Genomic DNA, 24,010 nt, shown 5'->3' with positions numbered 1-24,010 from the left:
ATAATTGTATTGTGTAGGTTAAGAAAAACAATAAAAAGAAATCTGTACCAGTTCAGTACACTCCAGTGTTTCCTACCCTTGGTTGAATCCAGATACAGAAGTCACAAATACGCAAGGGGAACTCCCAACTCGCTGAGAGCATGGTCCAAAATAAAACGTAGTAAATAACTCAGGGCATTTGTGGCTTCTGAGGGATGCTCTTTGATGGCATAGAAAACAAACACCAGAGAGAGTATTTAAACAAGGACCAAACACCTCAAGGATATGGTCACTCAATAGCAGTTGGTATATTTTGGTCAAGAGCCTTGAAATAACATTCCCACTTAAAAGTGGCCTAAAATAATGGCAGTATGTCATTAAAATGAAACTCGTTTTGTAACTGCAGTTGTGCTGGTCAGTGGATGTCTATGGTTCACTAATAATCCTAAACAACGACTTCATGAAAGGTTAAAGCCTGTGCTCCTTGAATGTTCCCTTCCTATCAGAGTAAGTAACAGCAAATTCTAGTCAGTTACTGTGGCTTTCTCCGCCTACATCATCATTGGTAAAGAAACTGGTGAAATTATTACTACTGACACATTGCAGAGATACCTTCCATTATAAAGTTTATAAGATTGATTTGGGTCTTCAGTCCATTTAGTTTACTTCAGAACAATTTCAAAAGCCTAGACATTGCAATTACTTGAGCTCATCAGGGGTAACACCAGAGTGATTTGGCACAGAAAATAGAAACACATTCTACTTCGACATCCTAACCCTGATGACCACAGATGAGGAGGCACTTGGAAGGAGAAGCCACTTCTGTGAAGTACAAACACAGACAGGGCATGACAGGATTTTAGAAGATACCTAGAATGAAGCTCAAGGCTTCTTGACATTTAAGGCATCCTGCCCACCCTGCGATCACACTCCTTGCTTCATTTTAAGACGAGTGAAGGGTAGTTATCCATTAGCGGCTCCATACTGTGAACAGTAAACGCCTGCTACAACCCAGAACGAATGAAGCAACGTATAGATCAATGCCTTCATACACCATGCTGAGACACATGTGACTATGATTTGCGGATAAATGAAGGCTTGCGATTGGACCACTTTGACTGAAAGGAAAGCCTAATCGACATAATGGATGTTTTACAGACAAGCAGAAAGCAAGCAAGACCTTTGTTTCAGAATGGATCAAGCTGGATTAACCCGAGCAGGAAATAGCAGCGGAAACAAGAAAACCGAAGACAGATGCGAGGAGTCTACCAGCTCTGAAAGCCAACCGGCATCTCCCGCTCCATGCCATCTGCTTCAGTTGGCAGCCGCGCCTGCCAGAAATTTCAGCGTTTGAGAAACTGCTTACAAAGCTACCCCGTGTTGGTGTGAGGGGTGTTTACTTTTAAACAGTGGCTGCCTTCTTTGACTGGTTTTTAAAATAGGCAAATATTCTAAAAGCAGAATGATGAATCACAGGATTGGGCTGAAAGGAAAGAAGGAAAATGACTCAGCCAGGCCACTAGACAGCTGCTCCACAAACATTTGGCCAAATCTTTGTAACACTTCCACCATCATAATGGATCAGAGCCCCTGAGAGTGGTCAAGTTTATTATGACAATTCAGAAGCACACAGCAAACTGTACAGTACCTATACCAAGAAATTCCTAGGCATATTTGTTATTTTTTCCCTAATAGAAGCAGTTACTAGATACGTTTATAACGGGACAAGATCCCAGAATAACTGCATTTTTATTACGATTTAACTGCCAGATATATTTATTGTCTATCATGGGCACAGTAAGGACTCAGACTCCATGTTGAACAGGAAAATCACTTTATCCTGGGTTTTAATATGTTGAGAAAATAAAACGAATGCTCTGTGAACTTCTTAGACCAGACAAAGGCAGGGCTGAATCCCAGTGATATAATACTCATCTAACACGAATAAGAGCCTGGGGTTATCTCCAGCACAACCTAACAGAAAGAACAACTAAAATGCATCCTAAGGAATTTCTTTTTTTTTTTAGAAAATTTTAGACACTTTTGCCTATTTTGTGTATGGGTATTTTACCTGCATGTCTGTTTCTGTACCATATGCACATGAGATGCCCACAGAAGCCAGAAGAGGTCATCTGATCCCCTGAGACAGGCTGTGAACCAGCATGTGGATACTGGGAATTGAACCCAGGTCCTCTGGAAGAGCAGGCAGTGCTCTTAACCACTGAGCTATCTTTACAGCAAGGATAAAATACACAAAGGAAAGAGTTAGAAAGGAGAGGGGAAATAATTAATATTCACTGCCTGTTTGGCAGCTGTGTTGTGAATAAGCCACAGTGGTCCTTAAGATAAAAGTTTCCTATTGGTGTTCCAGCCACATGGACACAGCACAGCACATTTTATGATGGGCTCCCTTCAGCATCTATAGAGCAGCTGTTAGTTGGTTTTCAAGGGCATTGTGTTTTCAGACTTCCTTAAACCATCTTATCTATGTTTTTCCATGAAACAGACAAACAAGATTCACCGAGGTTGGAAGCTAAACTCTCACGAGTATTTAGGAATTACCTGTTCCATCTGAGTCATGACAGAATGCTGAATGAGAGGAGATGGGTGAGCATTTGGCCCAGGCCATTAAGAGCAGAATAAGGACCAAGTTAAAAGAAGGAGAAGGAGCTCTCTAAAATGCCACGACTAACAAATGGCCTTGTGAGATGAGGTATCTCCAGCCCAGGGCTCTTTCCACTGTCCCAATGTGCTGTTCACCTTCCAGTCAATAATTTCCCAGAGTTGCATTTCACAAACAAGAGCAAATTTTGGAATAGTGGAAATCATACCTTAGATTACATGCAAGTTTTATCTTAGTCTATGAACATGATTCAAAAACAATTACCGTACATTCTTAGTTTCCCCGTGCATCAGAGAGAATGTTTAAGAATAAAAAATTAGATGAAACTTGAAATAAAAAGGCAGCCATTATATCAAATGATTTCTGCTTTGTACCTTAAACCCATGTGATGTAAAACTCCATGGTTACACCTGTTTTTTTTGTTTCAAGTGAGAAAGAGGAAAACTCTGTCAAACAGTTCTATAAAACAACATTTGAGAATTGCTATCCTAAATACTCTCTTCATTGGGCAACATTTCCATTGGACTTTAGAGTCCAAAGATACTGTTTCCATCATAGATATAACTGGAAGGTAGACTGGAAGGCACTAAATCCGTGCTTATAAAGACCTTGGGTTTTGATACAGGGAGTCCAGAAGAAGAGGAGCCACATTTAGCAGACACTCCCAAGCCCATCCCACTCTGCCACACAAAACACAACTGGCTGCCCTGTTCTGAATCCTCTGAATAACTCAATTTTGTAAGCTGGGAAGATGGCACAGTTGGTACAGCACTTGCTATGCAGACCCAAGGGTCTACGTTTGATCTCCAGAACCAGGGTGAAGGGCTAGTAACCTGCCAGCAACCTTGGGAATTGATGAAGCTCAGGTTCAATGAGAGAGCCTGCCTAAGAGAAGAAAGGTACACAGGGGTAGAGAAAGTCTTTCACACTCACACATACATATGTATGCACACAAACATCTATTTGCACACACTTAAATTAACATTAATATACACACCATGAATACAACAACTGCAACACAACACAAACAACATACTATACACATGCATCAAAAAGAGACTGGAGCTGGAGAGATGGCTCAGTGGTTAGGAGCACTGGCTGCTTTGGCAGAGAACCGGGATTTAGTTCCCAGTACATACATGGTAGCTCTCAAACTCCTGTAACTCTAGTGCCGGGAATGACTCTAGACCAAGGGACCTAACACCTTCTTCTGATCTTCTCTGGTACCTATCATATACACAATGCACAGATATATATGAAGGCAAAAATACCCATATACATGAAATAAAAATAAATTAAAAATCTAAAAAAATCAAATATGCTGGGTGTGATGGCACCTTTGAAGTGGCGAACTGATTTCTGTGATTGAGGCTATCCTGGTTTACTTAGTGAGTTCCAAGATAGCCAGGGACATATAAAGGATCTGTTTCTCTGATTTTTTTTGGTGGTGGTGGTGGTAGCTTTTTTTTGTTTGTTTTACTTTGTTTTTGTTTTTGTTTTTGTTCTTGGGTCACTCTATGTAGACCAGGCTGGCCTCAAACACAGAGATCCTCCTGTCTCTGCCTCCGAAGTGCTGGGATTAAAAGCATGTGCCACCACACCTGGATGGTTCAGTCTTACAAAAACAAATAAAACCCACCATTTTTATGTGCCATAATGGCTTCATATATCTTTGCCGTCACCAAGAGTCATAAGACCAGATGAGCCACGCCTGCTTTAGTGCTTTGACTCAGTGTCTTCATATTTGAGTCAAGCATCCTCCATTTTTGTCTTTTGCTGTGCACCCCACCCCACCTCCACCCCACCACCCACCACCCCCATGCATTGCTATGGCCTCCAGCATAATCTCTGAATGTTGGTGATCTGGAGGATGTTCTGCAAGCCACCAAGGATACAGTGATACTCTATAAGCAAATAACCTACCCGAGGCTTCTAAGTGAGGGTGATGCACAACCTTTCCTGGCAACGGTTGCCTTGTGAGAGCTCATAACTACCTAGTATAACAACCAGGGACCAGCAGCAGCACAGACTGTATGCGAACTGTAGGTCCACCTTAATGGTGAATGAGAGTGTACGTAGTTGGGATAATTTCTTTAAAACTCGGTTTTCTTTCTGCAAATGAGTAGAATAACTTGCTTGAGAGACTTATTACTGATGAGGAAATACGCATGTCAATCACTTAGCCTGAAGTTTCACATCTAGGAAATGATCACTAACAGGGTTGCACCCTTCCTTAACATACTTGAGTTTCTTTTCCATTTCTTCTTACTATAAACCCAATCACTGTGTGGAGGTGAGGCAGTCGTATGTGTGCACATGAATGTATGCATGCGTGCAGTGGTTGGGGACATTCTCATCTAAAACAAAGAGAATGTGTGTGGGTAAAGGTCACCAGCTTAGTTTACTCGCTTCTCCTCTACAGTAGAGGGCTTTCCCAGGTGCCGCCAGCACCTCAGGTCTTACAATTTACTTTCTCCCTCTAAACCTGAATTGAAGAAGTGTCTCTCCTTCATTTCCCAACCAAAGCAAACACTTCCTTCATGAAACGTTACCTGAAAATGTGAACTCAACAGCAACAACTTTAAATTCTTTAAATTTCTTTTTCTAGATACCTCAGCTCTTGTTAGAACATCAGTTTTGTGTTACATAAAAACACGTTTTAAAGTTTTGCTTCCTGATTTCTCCATGTTATGTATGAATTCTGTTTTAAGTGTTGGATGCTCAGTGCTCCAGAGCTAAAGGGCAGCCAGAGAGGTGGATAGGCTTGGAATACTGAGGAGGTAAAGAGAGAAAGCCAGTAGGATAGCCATTCACCGGTGGTTCTTTATCATTAACAAACACCCGTGACCTTGATTGGTGCCACCTCTGGTGAGTATGTTAGTGCTCTTTCTCTGCAGAGAATGACTTGATGAAGCTTACAGCAAATTTTGTTTTTTAGGAGTACTCTTCTACACCCTGTTATTGTCGCTGTCATTTTGCTGGTTCCATCATTCATCCTTTTTCTCTCAGAACGTCTTGACTTACTCGGCTCATTGGTACTCTGTCTTCCAAAGGCATCGAGCGCAGCATGTCATACACAGCTGGCCCTCTACACCTGTACGTTCAGCCAATCATAGACTGAAAATGTTGGATAAATGTAATTATGTCTGCAGTGGCATGCATCAGCTGCTTTCCTTGTTATTTCTGAAATAGCACAAGGTGGCAGGTATTTACACAGCCTTCATTCTGTATTCGGTTACGTTATCTAAAGAGACAAAACACAGGAGGGTGTGCACAGGCCATGCAAACACAATGCCATTTTATAAAGAGGGCTTGAGCATCTGCAGAATTTGATGTTGGAGGGTAGGGTCTGGAATCAAGAACCTCAGAAACCTCCGGAAAAGGACACTTCCTGCTTAACACCCCACCAAATAAATTTTCCCTTTATCTCTAACAGCATACTAGAAATAACCTCTCATTCTCTCACTGACTACTAGGATGCTATTTGCTGTCAGGAACATTCAAGTTAAAAGAAAAAAAAAGACATGGTCTTTATTATATAGTGTAAGCTTTCCTGGAACTAGTGGAAATCCTCCTGCTTCTGTCTCCTGAGCCCCATAGGTCTGCACCACCATGTACCCACTCATGAGTTCCTCTCATTGAATGAGCCCTCCCTCTGGTTGGGTAGTGACACACAAATACCCAGGACCTGGCCTTTAAGCCCTCCTACTTACTAACTGCTCATTTGAAGCAGGCTATTTAGTTCCCTTAGGGAAACATTTGCAGACATGGTTACCACATCTTCCTGTGGGGTCATTAGCAGCATGAAACGGAGGTGGGATAACACAATTATAAACGTCTCCGTACCGCAAACATTTACTTCCTGTAGAGCCTTTCTTTGAAAACTTAAGCAACAGATTCTAACCAAAATAAAGAAAACTGATTGCATCCCAGAAAGAATTTTCACTATTAATAATGAACTCTGCCGAAAGGCTGTAGTATTATTTAATAAATGTGTTGCGCATCTATAAAGTTGAAAATGGCTGCCAAGGTGCCCCTTTTCTTGCTGGGTCTGTCAGGCATCCAGAATTCTAGCAGGACTTTAACCTTTATTTTCTATTAAATAGATAGGTAAAACAATTAAACAGTAGAACAGACTAGAGATTAAAAAGTAATCCTTAGTATTCACTTATGGGTAGACATAGTAAGACTTCCAAACATCTTCCTCGAGAAAAAAGATTAAAAGTCTAGAGAAGAGAGTACTAGAAACACCTAGGCCCTAGAGAGAGAGGGAAAGATAATACTCCAAGTAGGAAAAGGTGATAGGAGAGAGTGGTAAGGGACACGTCACCTAAGATAGCCAGTCTGATAGCCGTGTGCACTTGGACAGAAAAGTCACTGGACCATTCGAGCACAGGCAGTTGAAGCTGCTTCAGCTGTTCTCCAGAATTCCCACTGTTAGACGGAACACATGGATTTTTTTTTTTTAGATAAAAACAAAATACATTAACGACTCTGATAGAACAGCTTCTGGATTTTTAGACTAAATCCTGTGTGGTTAATTTGTGCCCTAATGTGAAAATTCCAACAATTTAACTTTTTAAAATGAAATGTTAACAGCTACCAACCTAGGCTGATGCTAGCTAGTATTTTTGGAGTGAGAGTGGAGTGGAGGGAATGAATACAAAGTCTGTATTTATATGAGCATATGCCACCCTTGTGACCCAGTTGACGATAAAGAAAATTCTCAGGTAGTTAAAAGGAATCCTAACATCTGTCCAATTCTAGATTCTCTCCCATTAGAATGAAGCCTGTGGTTCATCATAATTCAAAGTAGGGGGATTCTTATTTCTTCTCAGCATATTTATTATTGTGGAAACTAATTCAGTGAAGGACCTTGTTTAGGAAGTTAACACTTGGGGATTCCTGGTTTGGAAATAATATTTAGCACCTGTGTTGGGGACTTAATTTAATGGATTCCCAAATTACATGGGGATTTCCACGATTGCTTATAAGCTCCCTGCCCCCAATTGATTTTGATTGGGAAATAAAGATCCCAACATCCAATGGGCTGGGAAGGTAGACTGAGGCAGGACCTTCAGATTTGTGGGGGCTAGGAACTGGGAAAGAAGGAGGAGGCAGAAATCTTCATGACAGGGAAGAAAAAAGACTGGACCTAAAGGCCTGCTGACATGTGTGAATCAGGGTAAGTGGTCACGGGCCACTTCTCCAATTGGACCTGGGGTAGCAGAGATGAAATCTAGATTTTAAAAGATGTTAACTCAGGAGTTTTGGAGGGGAGTGTTTGCTAGCAGGGGAAGATTTAGGAGTGCCCAACCATTAAGCTAGTCACCACATATCAAAATTAAGTGGTGTGTATGGAGTGTGTGTGTGTGTGTGTGTGTGTGTGTGTGTGCGTTTTACATTCACGAATCCAGAGAGCTCCTGGGCGGGCAGAGCTCACATGAGACCTGTCGGGAGCTGAAGCATTAGCTAAATGCAAGGATAGAGTATTGAAGGCAGTCATAGCTGCCTCCAGGAATTACAATTACCTAAGTACCAATTATGGAGGACAGAGGTCTGGAAAAGATGACTGTACCTTATAGGACTCCATATATTTCTCTCTAAAGCCTGCCTTATATGGAAGCCGTCTGAGGTCCACAGAGATTCTGAAGCCCTGTTCTTCATTTTCTATCCGTGAACAATCACCGGGCTTCACTCTCAAAAGCCAAACTGTCATCCAGTTGTTCCAATCCTTCCTTCAAACTCTTTTTCAAACTCCACCATTTCATCCTAAACCAGACTCACACCACTTCCTGTTGGTACAGGGCAGCTCTTCCATTCTCTCTTCTCTCTACAGTCTGGACTCTTCCACCAAATTTCCACCCTTTTGTTATATCAGTATCTGGGCGAAGATACCATGGTTTAGTGTTTTCTGAATACACCATGCTCTTCCTGACTCTTAGGTTTTGCTCACAATTTCTGCTTGGAAGCAATAGGAAGAGAAGTTGCTAAAAGATATATTTCTTACATACATACTTTATATCTAGAGATGATACCTTTCTATAATCTACCTCTCAGCCCAGTTTTATTGGCAGCTCCTTTCAAGGGCTTTGCCAGTTTCTCTAGATAACATGGACTAATGAGCAAATATCAGACTTTTAAGGGCGCGTGTGTGTGTGTGTGTGTGTGTGTGTATGTGTGTGTGGTATTGTGTCTTTTTCACTGTGTGTATCATGTCTTTGCCCCACCCCAAGTACATCCTAATAGCCTTGTTAAAATACCAGAGACATAGGAGGTAAGAAATGTTAGCTTCTGAGAAGAGACAATAGTGGTAATCACTCACTGGATTTCTCATCCTCAAACAACAACAGGCACCTACACTGTGAAGTATATCTTGGCATCAAGAGGCAATGTGGAATGTCCATGGGGCACATGTGCCCTAGTTATTTATATATTTGTCTTAATACTCTCCTATTAGTTACCATAATTAAGGGGACAACTTGAATATTTAATTTGGGTCAAACACTTGGCTGAATGTTTCACCTATAAGGTGGTATTTCATTCTTCCTTCCATATGCAATTCAAGAAAAAAAAACGAATTTCAACAGGGCTGAAGAGCTTACCCCAGATCACACTATGAAAATGAGTCCCAAATTACCCTTCCCTAGCTCCAAACCCTTAAACTTCTACGGTAAATGTCTCAGGAATATATGCCAAAACATCCTAAAATGACTGAAATAGTAACTATATTAGTCCTACAAGAGATGAATCCATGGGTGCCGGAGAGGTGGATCACTGGTTAAGAAATCGTGCTGTGCAATCCTGAGGATTAGAGTTCTAATCCCAGCACTCCTGCTACATGGTATCCTGAAAATGCCCTTTCTTCTGGCTGTGCCCACTTCTAGTCTCAGGGTAGCACATACACATGTAAATACACAAAATAATCGAAATAAGTAGATACGATCAAGATAAATTTTATACATGTATAAAACTGCCAAAGAATAAATGATCCTCAAAAAGAGAAACAAATATAACGGCATTCACAAGTAAAGATTCCTTTCTCTCAGGCAGATTTCTGAGTTCGAGGCCAGCCTGGTCTACAGAGTGAGTTCCAGGACAGCCAGGGCTACACAGAGAAACCCTGTCTCGAAAAACCAAAAAAAAAAAAAAAAAAAAAAAGATTCCTTTCTCTCCTTTTCACTCTGCATATTCACCCACAGTATATCTAACAGTGTGGAATTAATAACTCCTCCAAAGGTTGTGTTCCTTTACCCACTTGCTATGAAAGTGTAGGATATTTCCTTTTGTTCTTTTTTTTCTTCCTAAATATGTGGTCCACAGGATGGATACCCTGGAATTCAAAAGGCATGTACAGCTTGTGTGATGGCAAATGTTACTCTGTGTGCCTGTGGAACGTTCCGCACACTCCTTATTCAAGAATTTGGAGGGAGTGTCCCAAATAGCTGCAAAGCATCTCTTGGTGAACCAACAGCTTTGTGTGCAAGGAAGTTCTCCAAGTCTTCCATTCTGACCGATCCTTGAAATGTTGCACATTTAATATGCATAAATATGTAAGAGGGCTTCCTTTGTCCTCACAGAAAAGTAGCAAGTCTATAAGGTCAGGATAGATAGATAGATAGATAGATAGATAGATAGATAGATAGATACATATAAATGTATATATATATATAGATATATTATATATAGGACTTGTATATATATGTCCTTTCTTCTTAACATGTTTGTTTATTTATTCTTTGATAAATTTACACATTTACACAGAATATCTAGAGCATATCCATCCCCCATTACTTCCCTCTGGTCCCTCTAGTGCCCCCAACCCATCTCCCTCACAAGTTCAGGTCCTCAGCTCTTGTTTTTCTAAGCATGTGTTCTTGATGGATGCTCTTAAGGGATATACTCGGGATAGATTGAGAAACAATGAGAACTACCCACTGCCTTAGATTCTATAGGCAGACGACCTTCCTGAACAAACTGAGACACGTCGATCTTAAAGCTAAAATAGTTAATCATGGTAGATTCTTTATAAGCCTTCCTAATCATCCTTTTGTGGAAATAGAGGGTAAGGATTACTTCAAGTGTAGCCTGTTTTAAACACATCTGTTAAGAAACACAAATTTCAAAAGTGGACATCTTGAAAACATTGAAAAGAGAAACAAAAGAGACTGAAAATAAATGTAAATGTATCGATTAAAAATGCTGAAGCATTCTCAGCCAGGGTCATGAGAATTCAAAGGCAGTGCCAAGAAAATCTTGGTAAACATTTGGACTTCAAAGAAAACTTAATTCATCCAGCTCAAAGACTCACATCTCTATGACTCTTTTCTGGTATACTGCATTTCTTTGTCTTGTACAAAATATGTAATAATTTTACTTGAGTAAACTAAGTAAACCAAGCTTTATAGACTGAAATTTTCTTTGTAACCCTGTTTATTATAGTGGGACATGTTCTGTGCCTATGGGACATGAGTATAAGAAGACATCTTCTTACTTCTCGGATTATGAAGTTGTGTGTGTGTGTCTTGAGGTCTGCTTGTTACATCCACGCCAGTCCTTGAAATTTTGGAGCTATGAACTGTCCTAAAAACTGGAAGGGGTTTTCTTGTGCTTTTTAGAGAAGTAACAAGACATAATGAATTTGGACTTCTAAGGACCTGGGGTTGGATCATAACTCCATTGTTTACCTAACAATGTGGTCTCCGGCCTCAGAATTCCACCCTGTAGGTATGGAATGTTCATGCCTACGTTATATGGTCGTTTAAACTAGCACAAAGAGCATAGATAAGTTCCTACTGCAAAGAGAATCAGAATGATAGTGTTTATGTCTATGTTGGTGTGGGTCTTCCTAGTGCAGATATTTCTTCTCACCAGTGTCTTACAGAATAATCCTAGACTGAGAGACACAGTACATTAAAAGGGGTCATGGTGTCAAAAAACATATAACGAAGAGTCAAGGTTTCACCTCTCCATGCTCCAGTACATTCTGCACTGTGACCACTGTCTGGGAGACTTCAGGGTAGACGAATAACTATATAATCACGCAGCATGTAGCATATGGGTGTGTCATACCAGAATTTCTAGAGCCAAATTCCTTACTTTACATTCTTTTGGAATGATTCTGCCACTTTTCATGCATTAATCATGTGTGTGCGCGTGTGTGCATGTGTATGTGTGTGTGCACGCGCATGCATGCGTGCACGCGTGTAGAGGCCAGAAGACTAGCTTAGTGGCACTGTTCAAGTGCCACACACCTTGTTCTTTGAGACAAGGACTCTTACTTATCCTGGGACCCACTGGGTAGGCAGGGACAGAGAGTCCGAGGATCCTTCTGCTTCTACCTCCCCAAAACTGGATTTACAAGTGTGTACTAAGCCTGAGGCTTCTAGGGAACTGAGCTCAGGTCCTTGTGTTTGCGTGGCGAGCACTTTACTGGCTGAGCTATCAACCCAGCCCTGAAGCCTTAATTTTTAAAACATTACTCCTGTGCGGACTCTACAAGGAGAGAGAGTGAGAGAATAACAGAGAAAATGAGGCTCCGTTCTCAAAAGACCTGAGGTTTAAATGGTAACCCGTGAGCAGGTGATTTTAACAGGCGTCGTTAGACTCAGAGCAGCGCCCAATGCCGGTGCTTGTATAGCAGGCCTTCCTTTTCATAGTCACGGTGACCTCCCACCACTTGGGCCCCTTGATCAAGGGTGGTGCAATTCCATATTCGTGTTAAGAGGTCACTGAGGGGAGCTATGACAAAAGGCTCTAAATATGGCAGGCTCACCTCAGCCCTTACTATTTCGAGAGGCCCCTCCTCACCTGCCCCATTCATCATTCCTGGTGAAGTCTGTTTGTTTAGCCGGAAGTGTGGGAACACCAGTAAGACACCAGCCTCGCACTCCTGTGGCTGGAATGGGGACAGTGATATTTTTATATTATCTAACCAACTGCCAACTCTTAATAAACACTTCCTCAGGCCATTTTAACAATGACATCGTCTGCTATCCTTAGAAGTTGTTGTAGCTCCGTGAATCTTATCCTGAAGGAAAGGTTGAATGGGAAAAGGAGGGGGGGGAGTTACAACAACTAAACTAGTGGTGGTCGTAAGGGGGAAGAAACTTCTAGAAGCACTTCTGGAATATCTAACAGTGTGTGGTGGGGTATCACACGCCTTCTCCTCGGGTCATGCAAACATGCGATTTTCAACATTCTCTGTGGAATCACAAATAGGGTGAAAATTCTGCAAGTGTAGGAGGCAGCCCACTCCCCTGAAGCCAAGTGTACCTGGAGCATCATTGAGGCTAAAAGCGATGCGTACTGGCTTATCTGCAGGTACCCTGGCTGTGCTGACCATGTGGGCGCCTGAGGCCCGGCCTTCTCCTGGGTCTTCCAGCTGCAAAGACAAGAGATAGCCATTGTCAGTTTACCTAACATTGTACTCAAACATTCCAGAGACCCTCGGAAATAAGAAGGGAGATTTAGTAAGTTGCCTTTTCCCACCGTAAGGCACACAGCTATAATTACCAGCACTTGTAGAAGCAAGAGGATCAGCTGACCCAAGGTAATATGTACTAAATTGTGAGTCCAAAGCCAGCTTGGGCTACATGAAGCCCTCTCTTAAACAAAACACTCAAAAGCATCCCATGAGTGTTTGGCTCTGTTTATTAAAATATTATTTAGTTAATAAACTTAGAGATAATTCATGGAAAATATCCTATATTAATGTTTCTAATTTTTTATTGTAAGTACGTACCTGGTCCATTTTAATTTTTTTCTCTCTTCTACAAAAAAATTACTTCGATAATAGACATCCAGAATGAATGAAACGTGGTTTAAAAATTCCTATTTCACAGTTTCAATATTGCTTTCCATTGATCAGTTGAATTTTGGTTTTGAGGGTCACCTTAATTGGGGACAATATTTTAAAAAGATACAGGCTTAATAGACTGTCAGATGGCTTCAGAGTAAACTACTTTTCCATGCTTATGGGGCCTGGAAGAGAGCCCAGCTGGTAAAATGCTTGCCATGCATGCAGAAGGATCTGAGTTCAAGTCTCCTGTAAAAAACAGATGGCTCGTGGTACGAACTTGTAACCTCAATAATGGAAAGACACAGACAAGCAGATCTCTGAGGCCTCTGGGACAACTAGCCTAGCCTAATTGGCAGCAAATCCCATGTATTAGTGAAAGACCAGGCCTCAAAGAACAAGAAAGACCAAACCGGGAGTAACCTCAAAGGTTGACCTGTGGCCGCAAGATACATGTGCACACCTGCACAGCCATGCAGACACACACACACACAAAGCCTAAATTAAACATGATGTTTCATTTGGGAGGTACTAAAAGATGAATATCATTTAAAGTAAGCCCAAACCGTTTTACACCACCTTACAGTGGTAGTATGAAAAACTACATTCTCAACTATCTGATGACCTAGAGATCTATCAAACACTTGTGCCTAAGGTTTCACCTCTTAACAACAGGGTACAACCCAGAACAGAACTTAGCTGTAGGGAACAGGGCTATAAATAATTACCAGCACTTGTAGAAGGAAGAGGATCAGCTGACCCAAGGTAATATGTACTAAATTGTGAGTTCAAAGCCAGCTTGGGCTACATGAAGCCCTTTCTTAAAACAAAACACCCAAAAGCATCCCATGAGTGTTTCGCTCTATTTATTAAATTATTATTTAGTTAATAAACTTAGAGACAATGCGTGGCAAACATCCTATATTAACTATTTTTTTTATCATGCCTCTCCTTAATTCTCTCCTCTTCATCTCGTGTAGGCAGAAACTCAAAAAACCCTGCATGATATTTTAAGGAAAATGTCTCCAAAAATGGCAAAATATAAATAAGATCTTTAGCCATCCTTGACAGGATCCTGGGAACCACAGTAGCAGAATATTTTCTCATGGTTAGTTCCTTTTTTTTTTTACTCTTTCCCATAGCTTTTCTGTGTCTAAAAATAGTATCCAGAACACTGGGGTTTGTTTTTACAATTACTTATGTGGGCCAGTTCAAGGCATACACTTGGACAAGTGCATTCAGATGTACGTACATTGTGAACTGTCTTAGGTACCATACTGAAAGAAAACAGGCTTATATTAGCCATCCAGTAAAGCTTAAAAACACAGCAAATGTTTACGAGCCACTTAGAATTCTGTTGAGCCCACTAAGTTAATCCTCAGAGTTAATAGCTCTGAGCTCTGGACATTCTCCACACCACAGCGCATAACTTTGTGTTACAAAAGGATGGTATCCTGAAATGGCTATGGCTTAACACAGGACTTCTTGCTTTTACAAAAAATAAATAAACAAACAAACAAACAAACAACCTCCTGGCACATTTCTGTGTAGTTTCTTCTGCTCGGTATCAGTGTTCTCTTAACCACCTGTTTCTGAAGAAATAGCACAGACGGTCTCAAATTGAACAAACCAAACAGAAGGTCTGAGAGGTGTAGCGGAAAGGGAAAGTTTTGCCTCTGGGCATCCTACAGTGCCCAGTCTGCCTGAGTGTGATTTCCAGGGATGGGAAGATCACTCCTCTTCAGGTACATCCCTTTCCACTTTCCTGCTTCCTCTTCAGGTACATCCCTTTCCACTTTCCTGCATCAACAAATGAAACACAAGAGACAGAAAGCTGCCTCTTGGGTTTGCTAAACAGACCTCTCCTCTGGTTTCAAGCTAGAGGAAAGAAATTGATCAACACAGCTAAGGGCAATAAAACAGAAAATATCTGTCTGCCTCTGAGAGAATGATATCCAGATCCGATAGATTTTGAGTTCCACAAAGCATCCACACTTGCCTTTCCATCGCACCTCCTGGGGAAAACGGCTGCTGGGTCCTTCTCCGGCCACTGTAATGGAGCCTTAGTTAAGTTGCCGGTTCTCAGAGCGGTTAGCTGAGTTTCACACCTGTTGCCTTACCTCACTTAGTTGAGAGTCTGCGCTTGTGTAATCCAGGGCCAGCCACTGCCTTGGCCAGTCGTTGAGTTTGTGGAGTCAAGACTCAGCGAGAGAGCAGTCTGCACCTGCTGCATAGCAGCCACCGACACTCTGAGGAGCAGAGACAGCTGCCCAGGCTGCACACTACCTGCTCTGCCCCGGACCCTAGCGTCCCATCCCACGGGACCTCCCTGTTCCGCTTCCTCGCATAGCCCCTCTCTCCTTTCCTTGCCACTCCAACAGCCAGGATGTTGTCATGTTTCTAGAAAAAGCAAGAGCAAAAGAAAAACCCTCCTCCTGTCAGAAGCATTGATAAACAGCAAGTTGTAGAGCGTCCAAATGTTTTAATTCATTAGTCCTGGCAAACCTAAAATACAAACAGACTTGCTTCACAAGACAGGAATGTCTTCGTGGTGACCCAATCCATGTCTGTGTCTATTCCAGCAAACTGGCAAAGATAGCATGACTCTAGTCAGCAAAAATGTCAGCTCAGCTAGACCCAGCCAACTTGGACAGGCCACTGGCCGACTCTTGGATCGTAGCAGTGGCAGTAATGATCCCATTAAGAAGGTGAGGTTTGAGGTTGAGCTGGGTTTCAGCTTGATGACTTGATCCATTCTACAAAGGCAGACGTTCACAAAAGGGGTCAGGGGTCAGCTAGGAACATCGGGATCCTTCAAACTTCTCTTTACAGTTGTAAATTTGGATGCCTTGGGTATTTAAAAATAACTGAACCATGATGTGAAGGTTAAACAGTTAAATATAAATAACGTTAAGAGAATGCAAAGACAAGCCACAAACTGAAAGAAAATATTTGCAAAACGCACAGGGGAATCCAAAATATTCGAAGAAAACTTACAACTGGACAGAGGGGAAACAATCCAGTCAGGGAGGGGTAGTGGGGGGGTGGAGAGTTCTGAACAGACACTTTTTCAGCAAAGATAAACAGATAACAAGTAAACCTATGGAAAGATGATCGACTTTCATGTCATTAGAGAGCCTCAGACTGAAATAATGGGGTGTTGCTAGGCACCCGCTCCCGTGGCCCACATCCCAAAGCAGGTGATGAAGTACATATGGAGAAGAAGCTAGCTCTCCCTCACTTCTAGCGGGACTATAAAATGATACAGGAACTTTCAAATACAATTTGATCATTTCTTACTAAATGAAACACATTCTTATCGTGTGATCCATCCGTTGCAGGTTGTTCCATGGTCTTAGCATCCAGGTTCAGGTGACAATTATATGTGATACATTCAGCCTCAAAGAAATCAAAGTTGTCCATCTTTTATGTGCTGAATGCCAGTAAATAATTACGTCTTGCATTTTAAATGCCATCAAAGGATGCATGGAAGTCCACAGCATAATTTTGAAATGATGGAAACTTTTGAGGGTGTAGTCTCACCGTAGAATTTAGGTGACTGGAAGTGTGCCCTTAAAGATACTGGTGTTCCACCCCCTCTTCTTTCTCTTTGCTTCTGGATGTATTAATGGGGGCAGTTTTCTTATGCTCATAGAGCAGTTTCACATGCTCTATGATAAATTGCCTCTCCACAGGCCCAAAGGCAATGGGACCAAGTAACTATGGGCCTTTGAAACCATGAGACCAAGCTAATCTTTCAGACTGACAAGTTGACTTTCTTAGGTCCTTTGACAAAACAATGAAAATGAATGCAATGCCATATCTTTAGTGACTGCCACATCAGGCCCCTAGGTCTGTGTCTAAAAGAGCTGATGGTGACACCGATGTTGCTACAGTTATCAGTAGCTGCTAGCATCTGGAGTCCAGAGACACTGATAGTTAGGGATGGAAAACAGACCTTTCTTTTTTTATTTTATTTTTTATTCAATATTTCATTTACATTTCAGATGCCATCCCCCTTCCCCATTCCCCCCACCCATTAATCCCCTATCCCATCCCTCCTCTTCTTTTTTTGCCGTTATAGTGTTTAAATTACATGCAAGTATTAAGGTCAGTTCTAGGTTGAGGAACTAGCAATACAATAGATGCAAATAGTCAAAGAACAAGGAAGACAATAAACCCAGATAATCAAAGAACATGAACAACAAAAAACAGTGTCTTGTGATCACCCCTGAGATCACTATTTTTAAGGGCTTATCAGGATGATCAAAATATCTGATCATACTTCCCTGTCCTAATCCAAAGTCATTTTCATGCCTGGAGCCTACTTCTTTGTTCCAGCTTTTTAGATTTCTGCCTGAAATTTCTTCTTTGTTCTAGCCTAGGATTTAGATTTCTGCCTGAAATTACTTCTTTGTTCCAGTCCAATGTCAGATTCCTGCCTGCAGTCCATTTCCTTGTCCTTGGCCAATGTCAGATTCCTGCCAGGCAGCCCCAAAGGCTCTCCATATCTCCCTCCTTTTTATTCCATAAACCAGACTGAGCCTGTCTTAGGTCCTTCTGACAAGAAAGCCTTCCTTACCTGTTGTGGAATATGCATTATCATAAGCAATGAACTTCTGTCTTAGGTTGGTAAGGCTCTGTGCTTGCCAGCCAAAACAGACCTTTCTTAAAGTGACCGTTCATATTTAAATACATGGGAATTATATCTTTCTGTGATCATGTACATGAGAGAGTCATGAAAGTAACCCTGGAGGCTTCCCAGTGCATGGACTATAACATTCATGGGTGCATCTTCTAACATCAAAGATGACTTCAAGAGAGAGAGAGAGAGAGGACTGACAGATGCTACAAAGAAAACGATTTCAACAAAAGATAATTTGACAATAGTGAGTAAAGAATAAATAAAATATTTTTTTTACTTAGACTAGTCTAAGTATGCTCTATCCAAACCAGATAACATAAATTGGAACTTTTCCAACCATAATATCTACTAACTTTTCTATCACCTGAAGAATGATGGTGCACATCTGAATTTGTTACCCAAAACATATTCAAGCAACAAATAGGAAACACAAATGAAATCAAGTCCCACTATTGAAACCCAAAATAATGCAGATAGCACTTTAGGAATGCAAAAATAAATATATAGAAATTCAATCCAGAAGGGATATATGTGCACACGAAAATATTAACACATCAACTATATGTTTATGAGTGGTACCAATACCCACTTTTTTGGTTTTACTCATTTCAGCGATATTTTCACTGTGTTAGTCAGATTTTCATTGCCATAACAAGACATTTGAGATAAATCAAGTGAAAGGGGGAAGGGCTTATTCTGTGTCATGATCTCAGGAGCTTCTGTCCATGGTCACTTGGGCCCATTGGTTGGTGCCTGTGGCACTTGGGCCCATTGGTTGGTGCCTATGGCAGAACAGTATTCAATGGCAGAAACACTTGGTGGAGAAGACTGTTCTCCCTCATAGAATGAAGCTAAAGGAGAAAATTCAATAATCTCCCAAGTGCCCAGTTGGAGATCAAACCTAGAATACATGGGCCTTTGGAAACACTACATATGGAAATTAGAGCATTGTTATGGGGGGAGGGAATTATTTTTTAATAAAAAAGGGACTTTCCACTGGGCATTATGTACATGCCTTTAATCCCAGCCCTTATGAAGCAAAGGCAGGAAGATCTATCTATGTGAGCTCAGGGCCACTCTTGTCTACAAAAGAAGGTTCCAGACCAGCCAGAACTAAGGGGGCCATAATCCATTCACATACGAGTTTGCTTCCAATTAGGATTTAGGATATACTCATAGCATAGACTGTCATCATAATTTGGTGATATAAATTTCTCAATACAATCCATACATTCTGTGAAGACTTTATATTTTCCAGAGCAGTGTTTCCTCTAATTTGCTTGGTTGCTTAGGAAACATGGTCACTAGCTGGTTAGGTCATCTTCAGGCCAGCCTCTCCTCCTAACGCTGACCACAGTCAAGTCTCAAGTCCCCAGAGCCTCTTCCTGTTTCTTTTTGGTTTGTCACAATAACACAACAAAAATGTCACACAAGCTTCAAGGACCAAGAGCAAACGCAAGACACTGCTCCACTAGATTTTCCTTTTAGATGATGTGCAAGAGCTTATGAATTCTTGAAAATTTATTTTATGTGTGTGTGTGTGTGTGTGTGTGTGTGTGTGTGTGTGTTTATACGAACACCACATATGGAAAGGAGCCTTTGTAGGTCAGAAGAGTCATTGGGTCTAATGGAGTTGGAATTACAGGTAGTTGTCAGGTGTCTTGTAGGTGCTGGGAACCAAACTAGAACATCTGGACAAGCATGACTAAACACTAAACACCCTCCTCCAGATTGAATAGGTTTTCTTCTTTTTTCTTTAAGATCATATCTTGCCACCACCTTTCACTATGAAGGAGACTACGGATTGCTTTTACGAATCCAAGTTCACTTGAGGTTTCAGATAGCAGAATGACCAACTTTAGATGGTTGTTTTCCTGAAGCTCAAGATTAGAACGAGGGTGAGAACCACTGAACTTTCCTTCCCAGTGGTTTCTCCTTTGTGAACGTTTCTAAAGAAGATGGTGATGTCCACTCGATGTTCTGACATGGGGAAAGAAAAATGGGAGGTGGAAAACTGTGACCTATGAGTCCAACCCAGGCTGCTCTCTGTGTATACAAAACTGCACTGGAACACAGCCATAACCGCCGTCCCTCAGTCCCTGTTCTTCTCACTGAAGTCAGAGCCAACACACACCACTTAAGAATCTAAGAATCTGGCTGTCTAGGTCCCAGTCTGGTTCTTCTCCTAGAGCGTCAGTTAATTCAATCAAATAATCTATGCTTCGATTTCCCCGGCTACAAAGTGGGGGATACTTTATCATTATTAAGACTAAAGTAGTTGACTTCCCTTCCCACAATCCCTCGTGCCCTTCTTTTCCAACTTGGGCCTGGTAGAATGGCTCCCTCAAAGAAGGGTGGTGAAAGAAAGAAGGGCCGTTCTGCCATCAAAGAAGTGGTGAGCCGAGAATACACCATCAACATTTACAAGCGCATCCGTGGAGTGGACTTCAAGAAGCGTGTTCCTCGAGCATTCAAAGAAATTCGGAAGTTTGACATGAAGGAAGTGGGGACTTCAGATGTGTACATTGACAACAGGTTCAATAATGTCGTCTGGGCCAAGGGAATAAGGAATATTCCATACCATATCCTAGTACCTTTGTCCAGAAAACATAATGAGGATGAGGATTCACCAAACAAGTTCTACACATTGGTAACTTACATGCCTGTTGCCACGTTCAAAAGTCTACAGATGGTCAATGTGGATGAGAACTAACCTGCTGAACGTCGAACAAAGTTGCAGAACTGCCAAAAAAATTACAGGAGTTAATATAAATGTATACAAGAATGCCAGAAATCGTCATTATTCTAAGGGGGAAAAATTGGGAAATTTTACAAGAAGCACATCTATACTGTTTTAAGGCTCAGGGGACACTGAAGACAAGGGGTCAGAAAGAAATGTAAGAGTAACTGAAACAAATGGTACATCTCATGCTCATAGACACACAAGCTTAGGAACTATACCTGAAGATGGGACAGAAAGATTGTAAGAGCCAGAGGTTTGGGAAGATAGAAACAAAACACTGTCTTCAGAACATGATGAGACCAATGAATCCCTGAACTCAGAGCAGGTATGGTTGCCTGCCCAAGACCAACACAAGAATAAATCTGCTAACAGACCAGCGTGGCACTCCTAACTGAGGAGCTGTGAACAACTGGTGGTTTCTAGGGGAGGGAGAGCCAGTTCTTATTAAGGGTGTGACTCCTGGCAGTCCAACAATAGTCTAGTAGATGTCCCCAAACTCAGAAACACATGGAAAACACAAACTGGACTCAACTGGTCCTTTTAAAGAGAAAAAGAAGGTTAGTGTGGTGGCACACACCTTTAATCTCAGCACTTGAGAGGCAGAGGCAGGCAAGTCTCTGTGAGTTTGAAGCCAGCCTGGTCTACATAGTGAATTTCAAGACAGTGAGACACTGTGCTAGAGAGAGAGGCAGGGGAGGGGCATGGAGAAGGGGCCATGAAGTTGGAAGAGGGACATGGGGAGGTATTGGATCTGGGAATTCTCAAAGAATTAATAAAAATATTTTTTTAAAGATTTATTTATTTATTATTTATGAATACACTGTAGCTGTCTTCAGACACACCAGAAGAGGGCATCAGATCTCATTACAGATGGTTGTGAGCCACCATGTGGTTGCTGGGATTTGAACTCAGGACCTCTGGAAGTACAGTCAGTGCTCTTAACCACTGAGCCATCTCTCCAGCCCAATAAAAATATTTTTAAGATGAAAACAAACAATAAAAAAGAGGAGACAAAGAATATATAAAGCAAAAGACTGGAGAAGAGCTGTTACATACTGTTTTCTGGGAATGACATATCATGATCTCATAGCCACTAGAGTTGCCTTTAGTGAGCCTGGGTAAGACTTGACATATTTATAGTCAATCATATATTGATCAGGGAAGGGGTCACTGGGAACCCTATCCTCTTTGCTGAACTACTGGCTGCGGTGAATTCTGGAGGAGGAATGGCTATTTCGTCCCCAGTGATGGGCACACGGTCAAAAAGATGGCCCTGATTAAATTCAATAGTTAACAGGACAAAAATACATTCATGTAGGAAAGAGACTTAAAGTGAGGAGGGTGGTAATGGGGGAAAGGGAAATAGAAGAGAACTGAGAGAAATCAGAATGCATTATGTATATGTGTGCAACTGCCAAAAAACAAATTCAATTAAAGCTACTGTTTATTTTATTTTTATTAATAATTTTATTCATTTATATTTCAAATGATATCCCCCTTCCTGGTTACCCCTCCACAAACCTTCCCCACCCTATCCCCCTTCTTTCCCTACCCTTTGCCTCTATGAGGGTGCTCCTCTACCCACTCACCCACTTCCACCTCACCCCTCTAGCATTCCCCTTTGCTGGGGCATCAAACCTCCAGAGGACCAAGGGCCTCTCTTCCCATTGATGCCAGATAAGGCCATCCTCTGCTACATGTGCAGCTGGAGCCATAGATCCCTCCACTTGTACTCTTTGGCTGGTGGATTAGTCCCTGGGAGCTCTAGGGGGTCCAATTATTGGACATTGTTTTTCCTGTGGGGTTGCAATCCCCTTCAGCTCCTTCAGTCCTCCCCCTAGCCCTTCCATTGGGGTCCCCGAGCTCAGTCTGACAGTTGGCTGTGAATATCTGCATCTGTATTGGTCTGGTGCTGGTACAACCTCTCCCAGTAAAGCTACTTTTTAAAATCAAAGAATAAAGGACACACGCACACACACAATATTGACATATTTATAGTCAATCAATATGGATCAGGGAAGGGTTCACTGGGAACCCTATCCTGTTTTCTGAACTATTGGCTGTGGTGAATTCTGGGGGAGGAGTGGCTATTTTGTCCTTCCTGATGGGCACATAATCAAAGAGATGGCCCTGATTAACCTGTGATGGTCCTGTGTAACCAAAGGGTAGACATGGAGGGATCCATGGCTCGCTCCAGCTGCATATGTAGCAGAGAATGGCCTTATGTGAGGGAAAATCAGACATGTCACATCTCCATGACCTAGTTTGCTTAACTAGGCCAGCAAACTTGCTGTAAAGAAACAGAATAAAAACTTTGAATGAATAAAGAAATGTTTGACACCCTTAGTCATCAGGGAAATGCAAACCAAAATGACTCTGAGATTCCATCTTACACTTGTCAGAATGGCTAAGGTCACTAACATGAGTGACAGCCCATGCTGACAAGAATGTAGAGCAAAGAGAACACTCCTCCATTACTGGTGGGACTGCAAACTTGTACAGCCATTGTGAGACTGATGGGTTCCTCAGAAAATTAGGAATCAAATTACCTCAGGATCCAGCTATTCCACTTGAGAATATACCCAAAGGATGCTCCGTCCTAGTGCAAGGACACTTGCTCAAATGTCTTTGTTGTGGCTTTATTTATAATAGCCAGAAACTGGAAATCAACCTAGATGTTCCAGAATATTGGATAAAGAAAGTGTGGCACATTTACACAGTGGAGTATTACTCAGCTGCTTTTTAGAAATGACGTCATGAAATTTGTAGGCAAATAGACAGAACTAGTACAAAGAAAAAATTATCCTTAGTGAGGTAACTCAGACCCAGAAAGATAAATATTGTATGTATTCACTTGGAAGTGGATATTAGCCATTTAATTAAATGATAACCAAGCTACAATCTGTAGAACCAGAGAGAGGTCTACAGGGGACACAAGGATCTCTGGCGGGGGGGAAGGGGGGTGGGGAGAGGGGGATAGAATAGATTTTATAGGCAGACTGGGGATATGTGGAGATTGAACTAGGGAGATCAGGTAAAGGGAGAGAGGGTGGAGGAAGAGAGTGTGTAAGAAACAGTTGGAATTGAGGGCCATTAGGGGGAATATGGAAACCTAGCTCAGAGGAAACATCCTGGAACCCATTAAGGTAGCCTAATGAAGACTCATAGGAACAGGGGATACTTAGTCTCAGCTAGCATCTGAAGGAGCATAAAGCTAGGTGA

At 41.7% G+C, this 24,010-nt stretch overlaps 1 protein-coding gene and 1 pseudogene across 1 annotated transcript in view; one reads left to right on the top strand and one right to left on the bottom strand.

Annotated features, from left to right (window-relative positions):
• Map3k7cl (MAP3K7 C-terminal like) overlaps window positions 1-15,948 on the bottom strand; it is a 39,389-nt gene extending 23,441 nt beyond the window's left edge. Inside the window, exons 1-2 of the mRNA XM_028756397.1 lie at window positions 15,521-15,948; window positions 12,878-12,986 (exon numbers count right to left, since the gene is read on the bottom strand). Coding sequence (XP_028612230.1) covers window positions 12,878-12,947 — 70 coding nt within the window. The 5' untranslated portion in view covers window positions 12,948-12,986; window positions 15,521-15,948. The remainder of the gene's footprint in view (window positions 1-12,877; window positions 12,987-15,520) is intronic.
• Window positions 15,949-20,371: 4,423 nt separating this feature from the next.
• Window positions 20,372-20,758, top strand: LOC114611658 (annotated as a pseudogene).
• Window positions 20,759-24,010: the final 3,252 nt, after the last annotated feature.

The sequence above is a fragment of the Grammomys surdaster genome, unplaced genomic scaffold (assembly GCF_004785775.1).
Source record: "Grammomys surdaster isolate TR1022 unplaced genomic scaffold, NIH_TR_1.0 126118, whole genome shotgun sequence".
In the NCBI taxonomy this organism is placed as follows: Eukaryota; Metazoa; Chordata; class Mammalia; order Rodentia; family Muridae; genus Grammomys; species Grammomys surdaster.
Note: the sequence above shows the minus strand (reverse complement) of the source record. Positions and strands in the feature narration are given on the sequence as shown.